Below are 9715 nucleotides of genomic sequence, written 5' to 3'. Positions count from 1 at the left end.
TCGTTAGATACCACCTATCCAAGTAGGGCAAAACTCCAAAACTCGCGCTTTAAAAAATCGTGGACAGCGCGCTAAAGTCTGCAACAATACCCAGTGTTGAAACTGCTGCTGTCATTGTGTCGGTGTCGCTGTGTGCAGCACGTGGAATTTATGTTCCACTGACCCAGATCATACCGAGTGTTCATCAGCAGGTAAAGTCATTGATTTTTTTAATTTTTATTTTTAAGGAAACAGAAAAGAAAAGTAGGGCAATCGAACTTCGAGCGTTGGTTTGTGTTCGTTCTGGGTCACTGGCCACCACGCTTTCACCCCCCCCCCCCCCCCCCCGCTTATAAGGGTGTGTGTTAGTGTGTAAGTGGGCGTCGTTGTGTTTCTGACTGTCATGTGCATGTGCGAATGTGTGTATGTGTGTATATGTGTGTGTGTGTTTGTATGTCTGTCTGCTTGTCTGTCTGTCTGTCTGTGTAAATGGGCGACGACATGTGTGTGCGAGTGTGTGTGTGTGTGTGTGTGTGTGTGTGTGTGTGTGTGTCTGTATGTCTGTCTGTCTGTCACCCCCCGCGGGTTAGGGGGAAGAATTTACCCGATGCTCCCCAGCATGTCGTAAGAGGCGACTAACGGATTCTGTTTCTCCTTTTACCCTTGTTAAGTGTTTCTTGTATAGAATATAGTCAATGTTTGTGAATATTTTAGTCTTGAAAGCAGTATGTAAGAAATGTTAAGTCCTTTGTACTGGAAACTTGCATTCTCCCAGTAAGGTAATATATTGTACTACGTTGCAAGCCCCTGGAGCAATTTTTACATTTAGTCAAGTTTTGACTAAATGTTTTAACATAGAGGGGGGAATCGAGACGGGGGTCGTGGTGTATGTGTGTGTGTGTGTGTGTGTGTGTGTGTGTGTGTGTGTGTGTGTGTGTGTGTGTGTGTGTGTGTGTCTGTCTGTCTGTCTGTGTGTCTGTCTCTGTGTGTGTGTGTGTGTGTAGAGCGATTCAGACTAAACTACTGGGCCGATCTTTATGAAATTTGACATGAGAGTTCCTGGGTATGATATCCCCGGAATTTTTTTTTACTTTTTTCGATAAATACCTTTGATGACGTCATATCCGGCTTTTTGTAAAAGTTGAGGCGGCACTGTCACACCCTCATTTTTCCATTAAATTGATTGAAATTTTGGCAAGGCAATCTTCGACGAAGGCCGGGGTTTGGTATTGCATTTCAGCTTGGTGGCTTAAAAATTAATGAGTGAGTTTGGTCATTAAAAATCGGAAACTTGTAATTAAAAAAAAAATTTATGAAACGATCCAAAAACAATTTCATCTTTTTTTTTTCATTTTCTGATTCCAAAAACATATACATATGTTATATTTGGATTAAAAACAAGCTCTGAAAATTAAAAATATAAAAATTATGATCAAAATTAAATTCCCGAAATCGTTTTAAAAACTGTTTCATCTTATTCCTTGTCGGTTCCTGATTCCAAAAACATATAGATATGAAATGTTTGGATTAAAAACACGCTCAGAAAGTTAAAACGAAGAGAGGTACAGTAAAGCGTGCTATGAAGCACAGCGCAATCGCTACCGCGCCAAACAGGCTCGTCACTTTCACTGCCTTTTGCACTAGCGACGGACTACGTTCAGTTTCATTCTGTGAGTTCCACAGCTTGACTAAATGTAGTAATTTCGCCTTACGCGACTTGTTTTATTAGTGCTTTTGTGAACAAGAAACAATTAACAAGTAGCTCTATCCCATCTCCCCCCCCCCCCCCCCCCCCCCCCCCCCCCCTTTCCCCGTCGCGATATAACCTTCGTGGTTGAAAACGACGTTAAACACCAAGAAAGAAAAGTCTGTCTGTCTGTCTGTCTGTGTGTGTGTGTGTCTGTCTGTCTGTCTGTCTGTCTGTGTGTTTGTGGGTGTGCGTGCGTACGCGCATGCCTTTATGTGTGTACCAAAACCTAGCCTTCAATTCAAATGAATTGGACGGAACATTACTTTATGGTCGTTTACAAAGTCTTTATGAAACAAAACATTCTTGCTAGGCAGTTTTACTAACCAAAACTAAACAACATCCCCCCACCACACACACATGATACACGTGTGCATTGGGTTACCAAGCAGACTTGATCTGTTCCTGGGAAAAGGTTACTGTTATGCTGAATTTTAAACATACGCTTCCTTGGAGTATTTTGATCGAGATGACATTTCTAAATTTAGCTTGGGTCGCCCTTGCGTGCTTCATGGTTTGCTGTGATATCGCAGAGCCGTTGGAACGGGTCACCCGATTTATTTAATTTTAGTCAAGCAACCACACAACTAAAAAATGTGGTTTATGCGCCAGGATATAGGAAAATGCTGTAAGAGGAGGTCTCATACTTTATTTGAATGGTTCATATTTAGATTTTAAAGTAATATGAGATACGTTGCCTTCACGTTTTAAAACTGTTCTACACGTGAGAAGCACGCACAGCGATCGACAGTGGGAATACCCGCAGTGATAGGGGTGTAGTATGCACGTAACGTGGTATCTAACGCTCAGAAGTTGTCAAAAAGAAGGTCAAAGTGTTCACGTAGGCCTATTATCGAGACACCGACACATTTGCACTAAAATCCATTCTAGGGGAGCTTTTCCATTATTTTTTTCTACCGTAGGGATTGAATTCATTCCACTGAACAGATTTAACTACACAATACATTTGAACGAGCGATATTTTGCTTTCTGTGTCTGCTTTTCGAAGTGAATCGAGGCGAGCACACTCAATGGCCCACAGAAGGATACGCGACGTAAGTCTCAGCGCCTTGTCGTTCGTGGGGTCATGTTCTTGACACATCGGCGACTACGATGTATACAAACCAGAATTATGAAATAAATATGGACTGAAGCGTGAAGGAAAGATTACAGAAAATATTGAGCATCCTTACACCCTTCTCGGATGGTTGGACTTGATAAAATTTGACACACATTGCGCTGACGTATGGAAGGGTTTGCTACGTGAACACGTACCTAATCACCACACGCAGCGCGACCCGCATGTGAAAAAGGTGTCCTGGTATAGGTGACGTAGCTGATAGGGACGCAGTTTCTAAACCTCCCTAATATATGTGTTGCGGGCGTACCTGCGGACGTGCGTGTGCGCATGTGTACTTGTGTAAATACGTATGTACGTGTGTATTTTGGTGAGTATTTGTACACAGACTTCTTTTATATGTATGTACCATGCAATTCCTTTCTTCCAAAATCACAACTATATCCCTGAGGTCTTTTATTGAACACAAATACATCACAACTATATAGATGCTAACACACGTTCTTAGCATCATTATTTTCACCGGAGACAACAACGCCGCTCAATCAGGTTTTCAATACCGCAGAATGTTTTTTGTTTTTTTCAATACAGTATTAAAATATTTAACGAATAAGCCATACCTTTTTTTCCATTCAGTCATTTCTTCACTTATTTTATATAAAAATGATAACTATAGATACAAAAGATTATAGCTTGTCTGATAATTTTGAAGAATAGTATTTTTTTTGTACAAGGCTCAAACACTGCACAAGCTTAAGTGCTAGGATAACGTGTTTTTGCTGTTAACTTTATTCGTGGATTTTTATTATGAGTTTTGTATTAATTTGATGCTATCATTTAAAGTTTGCTTTTTCTATAAAAACAAAATAAAAAAATAAAAAAATAAAAAGGAAAAAAGTAACTCCCTCCCGCATGACATGAGCTACATTTGCTCAACCCCAGCCTATAAAACTGCTTTACAAATCCGTGAGTTCAAAGTCTTATTATAAGTTATGATTGTACTTCTTCTCTCGTGATCATAGAGTGCAATCATCCTGAACTCAGGTGAAAATGATGAGAGTGGATTCTGATAATCATCGGTCCACGCTATCGCTCATGTAAATGAGACCTGAAGGGAAGTAACTCATTTTGACCTGAGTTCAGGATGCATAGAGTGGTAAAAGACACACTTCTTCCGTGTACAGTTTGACATCACCGTCTCAGATCTGGCCATGCTTTGACATCATTTCTCCACTTGGTCACATACCAAAAATGAACAGCCAGGACCTCTCTGCGCACTGTGACCGTGGGACTTATTTTAATAACAGCTACTGCATTGGCTTTTTAAGAAATCTTCTTCTTCTTCTTCTTCTTCTTCTTCTTCTTCTTCTTCTTCTTCTTCTTCTTCTTCTTCTTCTTCGTTCATGGGCTTAGACTCCCACGTTCACTCATGTTTTTAGCACGAGTGGATTTGTACGTGTATGACCGTTTTTACCCCGCCATTCAGGCAGCATACGCCGATGTCGGGGGAGGCATGCTGGGTATTTTCATGCTTCTATAACCCACCGAACTCCGACATGGATTACAGGATCTTTTCTGTGCGCACTTGGTCTTGTGCTTGCGTGTACACACGACGGGGGTTAATTAAGTCACAAGCAGGTCTGCACAACAGTTGACCTGGGAGATCGGAAAAATCTCCACTCTTAACCCACCAGGCAGCAGCGACCGGGATTCGAACTCACGACCTCCCGATTCGGAGGCCGATGTCTTACCACCACGCCACTGCGCCCGTCATTTTTTAAATTTTTTAAAAAATTATTTTCATTTTTTATTTTTATGAAATCAATTCATCAATACAATTTCTTCTCACCACATACACAGCAAGTAGACAGAGTGTTGACTGTTGGTATGTGACCAAGTGGAGGGATGGTCTTACCCCGAGTAAAATCCAGGCCAGATTTGGGTTGCTAAGCCGAACAGTTCACACGGGACGGAGTTCCCCCTTTAAACTCCGGTGTATACGTAATACAGAACATTTTCTTAACGAAGATTGATGAGGTGGTGAGAGAGGCATCTACTAAGACGAGGCATGCACACCGAGACATGTATACACAGGTTTAAAAAGAGTCAACAAATTAAATTCAGACACATACTGAAATGCAATCAGCAAAACCACCCTATGCCGTTCTCTCTCCCTGTCAGTCGCATGCATGCACCGACGCACGGACGCACGCACGCACGTACGTACGCACGTAGGTACGCACGTGCGCACGCACGCACGCGCGCACACTCAAACATGGTCCAACACAGCCGCCTCATGCCCTGTTTATACTGTCGTCTGCAATGATATATTGTCTGAGAACACAAAATATCAACATGTAACACAATGCACAGACACACACACTTTAGATGATAAGGAAACATTATTCATGGTTATTTCACAGAAAGCCAAGAATACTTTAGATGGTTAGCATAGAGCACTTCCCAGAAAAAGCTAATAAAAGTCACAATCATGTTCTCTCTCTCTCTCTCTCTCTCTCTCTCTCTCTCTCTCTCTCTCTCTCTCTCTCTCTCTCTCTCTCTCTCTCTCTCTCTCTTTCTCTTTCTCTTTCTCTCTCTCTCTCTCTCTCTCTCTCTCTCTCTCTCTCTCTCTCCTTCCCTATTCCCAACCCAACCCAAAAAGTTAAATCTTACAAAAAAGTCGAAACACAGTAGCAAAGAACAGCAACTCCGACAGACATCCCTATTACACGTGCTGCAGATTTAGCTCCCCTGACATCTACTGAATGTTTTTGTTCGGCTTCCAGCGAATGTTCTTCTTCTTCCTCCGGGTAATCCCAGTTTCCGCAGGTGGGGAAGCGGGGAGGGGGAGAGGGGAAATCCTTCAGACCTCCCACCTGTATGATGAGCCCCATACCGATCTCTGCGTGGTACTCGATGTGGCAGTGAAGCAGCCACACACCTGCAAAGAAAATACAGGTTAGGAGGTCACAGGTACTATTCTTCGCCGAGGTGAAAATAACACACACAAACGCACACGCACGCACACACGCATACGCAAGCACGGACGCACGCGCGCACACACACGCACACACACGAACACACGCGCGCGCACGCATACACTCTCTCTCTCTCTCTCTCTCTCTCTCTCTCTCTCTCTCTGTCTCTCTCTGTCTCTGTCTCTGTCTCTCTCTCTCTCTCTCTCTCTCTCTCTCTCTCTCTCTCTGTTTGTCTGTCTTTCTCTGTCTCTGTCTCTGTCTGTCTCTCTGTCTCTGTCTCTCTGTTCTCTCTGTCTCTCTCTCTCTCTCTCTCTCTCTCTCTAAGTTACTGACTAACTAATTCAATAACTGACCAGGGTTGTTGGCATGGAAACGCAAGACGGTGTAGCCCCCGTCGGGCACGGAGACCGAGTCTTTGAGGACAGGCGATCGGAGGTTCCGCTTGATTTCACCGCGAGCATCCATCTCCTTCACTGCCTGCAGCGTGGTTTTCGACCCCAGCTGCAGCGGTCAAAAGGATGGTTGATTGGTTATTGTTTTTTGAGGCCACATATATAAAAAGGTTTGTGTCCAAGTCTTAAAAAAAAGTGCATGCTTGTGTGCATTCAATCGTAAACAATAAAAGGAGTTCCAACAAAAATGGATATATAGATTTCTATGTTGACCACAATATGAATATTGACACAGATCCCGACACTCATTGTTCACTTCGACAAGTAGCGCAGTTTTGGAGGAACACTGACTGTCTCGATCTGCGTAAAATGTCATACTTTGACAAAACATACAAAACATAACAAACTCCGGAGCACATTCTCCAGAACTGCCCCCATCTAGAGACAATACGCCAGAAGTTCTGGCAAGAAGAGACCAGTGTTAGAGCCAAACTCTGGGGTCCTGCCGACGAACTGCGCAAGACTGCGGACTTCCTGGCAGCCACTGGTCTGAGGATTTAGCACGGCCATCAACATCGAACGCAGAAGAAGAAGAAGAAACATAGTTATAAATGTATCGATCGATTTTTTTATTTTTTAGTAAGAATCGATTGAACACACACTGTAGCATGCCTTCTTTTTACATTTAGTCAAGTTTTGACTAAATGTTTTAACATAGAGGGAGAATCGAGACGAGGGTCGTGGTGTATGAGTGTGTGTGTGTGTGTGTGTGTGTGTGTGTGTGTGTGTGTGTGTGTGTCTGTGTGTGTGTCTGTGTGTGTGTCTGTGTGTGTGTCTGTGCGTGTGTGTGTGTAGAGCGATTCAGAGTAAACTACTGGACCGATCATTATGAAATTTTACATTAGAGTTCCTGGGTATGATATCCCCGGACGTTTTTTCATTTTTTCGATAAATGTCTTTGATGACGTCATATCCGGCTTTTTGTAAAAGTTGAGGCGGCACTGTCACACCCTCATTTTTCAATCAAATTGATTAAAATTTTGGCAAAGCAATCTTCGACGAAGGCCGGACTTTGGTATTGCCTTTCAGCTTGGAGGCTTAAAAATTAATCAATGACTTTGGTCATTAAAAATCTGAACATTTAAATTAAAATTATTTGTTATAAAACGATCCAAATTTACGTTCATCTTATTCTTCATTATTTCCTGATTCCAAAAACATATAAATATGTTATATTCGGATTAAAAACAAGCTCTGAAAATTAAAAATATAAAAATTATGATTAAAATTAAATTTCCAAATTCGATTTAAAAACAATTTCATCTTATTCCTTGTCGGTTCCTGATTCCATAAAACATATAGATATGATATGTTTGGATTAAAAACACGCTCAGAAATTCAAACGAAGAGAGGTACAGAAAAGCGTGCTATGCAGCACAGCGCAACCAATTCCGCGCTAAACAGGGTCGTTAATTTCACCGCCCTTTGTACGAGCGGCGGACTACGGTCATTGATAAACAAGTCGCGTAAGGCGAAAATACAATATTTAGTCAAGTAGCTGTCGAACTCACAGAATGAAACTGAACGCAATGCCATTTTTCAGCAAGACTGTATACTCGTAGCATCGTCAGTCCACCGCTCATGGCAAAGGCAGTGAAATTGACAAGAAGAGCGGGGTAGTAGTTGCGCTAAGAAGGATAGCACGCTTTTCTGTACCTCTCTTTGTTTTAACTTTCTGAGCGTGTTTTTAATCCAAACATATCATATCTATATGTTTTTGGAATCAGGAACCGACAAGGAATAAGATGAAAGTGTTTTTAAATTGATTTGGACAATTTAATTTTGATAATAATTTTTATATATTTAATTTTCAGAGCTTGTTTTTAATCCGAATATAACATATTTATATGTTTTTGGAATCAGCAAATAATGGAGAATAAGATAAACGTACATTTGGATCGTTTTATAAATTTTTATTTTTTTTTACAATTTTCCGATTTTTAATGACCAAAGTCATTAATTAATTTTTAAGCCACCAAGCTGAAATGCAATACCGAACCCCGGGCTTCGTCGAAGATTACTTGACCAAAATTTGAACCAATTTGATTGAAAAATGAGGGCGTGACAGTGCCGCCTCAACTTTCACGAAAAGCCGGATATGACGTCATCAAAGACATTTATCAAAAAAATGAAAAAAACGTTCGGGGATTTCATACCCAGGAACTCTCATGTCAAATTTCATAAAGATCGGTCCAGTAGTTTAGTCTGAATCGCTCTACACACACACACAGACACACACACACACACACGCACACACACACGCACGCACATACACCACGACCCTCGTTTCGATTCCCCCTCGATGTTAAAATATTTAGTCAAAACTTGACTAAATATAAAAATGCAGTGCGTTCAGTTTCATTATGTGAGTTCCACAGCTTGACTAAATGTAGTAATTTCGCCTTACGTGACTTGTTGTAGTCTCGACTAACCGCCTAAATATGAGTTTAAGTCGGTCTCTGACATCACATAGCTCAAAGAAGGGAAATCCTATTGCAATGCCTAATCAATACATAAAGCGTTATCCCCCTAACCATAGAAAACAGGAAACTAAAAGAGTCGTGATATACAAGGTCTTTTTTACCCTGTCCATAGCGACGACGCGGAAGGCGTGGCCATGCAAATGAGTGGGGTGACTGGCATCCCAGGGCACGCCCTCATCCACCAGAACCGCCTCCACCACGTCCCCGAGGTTCACGTGCAGTTTGTGCACACACTCGCAGTACTCCGCTGTGCAGTTCTTTCCAACGTTGTCCTCGTTGCAGTAAACTGACTGCAAAGCAAAGATTGGATTATGATTGTCATTATAATCATGATTATTGCTGACGTACGGTGAAGACACATCCCACTGTCCCCTTTTTGCAATGAACTGAATGCAAAGCAACAACTAGATTGTATACATATCATAGTCAGTGACAGACGGTGCACACACTCGCAGTACTCCGCTGTGCAGTTGTGTCCTCGTTGCAGTAAACTAACTGCAAAGCAAAGGAAAAACATCACAAGTGTAGAAATAGATGAAAAACAAAAGAAATCTGCACTCAACAAAACAAGGATAGCACACACAAAGACAAAGTCACATTTTCACATCTGGGGGCACCGGCACGGTTGGCCTAGTGGTAAGGCGTCCGCCCCGTGATCGGGAGGTCGTGGGTTCGAACCCCGGCCGGGTCATACCTAAGACTTTAAAATTGGCAATCTAGTGGCTGCTCCGCCTGGCGTCTGGCATTATGGGGTTAGTGCTAGGACTGGTTGGTCCGGTGTCAGAATAATGTGACTGGGTGAGACATGAAGCCTGTGCTGCGACTTCTGTCTTGTGTGTGGCGCACGTTATATGTCAAAGCAGCACCGCCCTGATATGGCCCTTCGTGGTCGGCTGGGCGTTAAGCAAACAAACATCTGGGGGCTTCTTCGGGACCACGAACAAACACATACAAAGGAAAACAAAAAGCAAAACTGTTAGGGACATGAGTTGATGATA

The 9715-nt window shown here is 42.2% G+C and overlaps 1 protein-coding gene across 1 annotated transcript in view; it reads right to left on the bottom strand.

Moving 5' to 3' along the window:
• Positions 1 to 3247: 3247 nt before the first annotated feature.
• The window catches only part of LOC138945959 (uncharacterized), a 45847-nt gene continuing 39379 nt past the window's right edge, over positions 3248 to 9715 (bottom strand). The window contains exons 9-11 of the mRNA XM_070317497.1: positions 8819 to 9007; positions 6136 to 6283; positions 3248 to 5745 (exon numbers count right to left, since the gene is read on the bottom strand). Coding sequence (XP_070173598.1) covers positions 5474 to 5745; positions 6136 to 6283; positions 8819 to 9007 — 609 coding nt within the window. The 3' untranslated portion in view covers positions 3248 to 5473. The remainder of the gene's footprint in view (positions 5746 to 6135; positions 6284 to 8818; positions 9008 to 9715) is intronic.

Source organism: Littorina saxatilis, linkage group LG13 (assembly GCF_037325665.1).
Source record: "Littorina saxatilis isolate snail1 linkage group LG13, US_GU_Lsax_2.0, whole genome shotgun sequence".
In the NCBI taxonomy this organism is placed as follows: domain Eukaryota; kingdom Metazoa; phylum Mollusca; class Gastropoda; order Littorinimorpha; family Littorinidae; genus Littorina; species Littorina saxatilis.
Note: the sequence above shows the minus strand (reverse complement) of the source record. Positions and strands in the feature narration are given on the sequence as shown.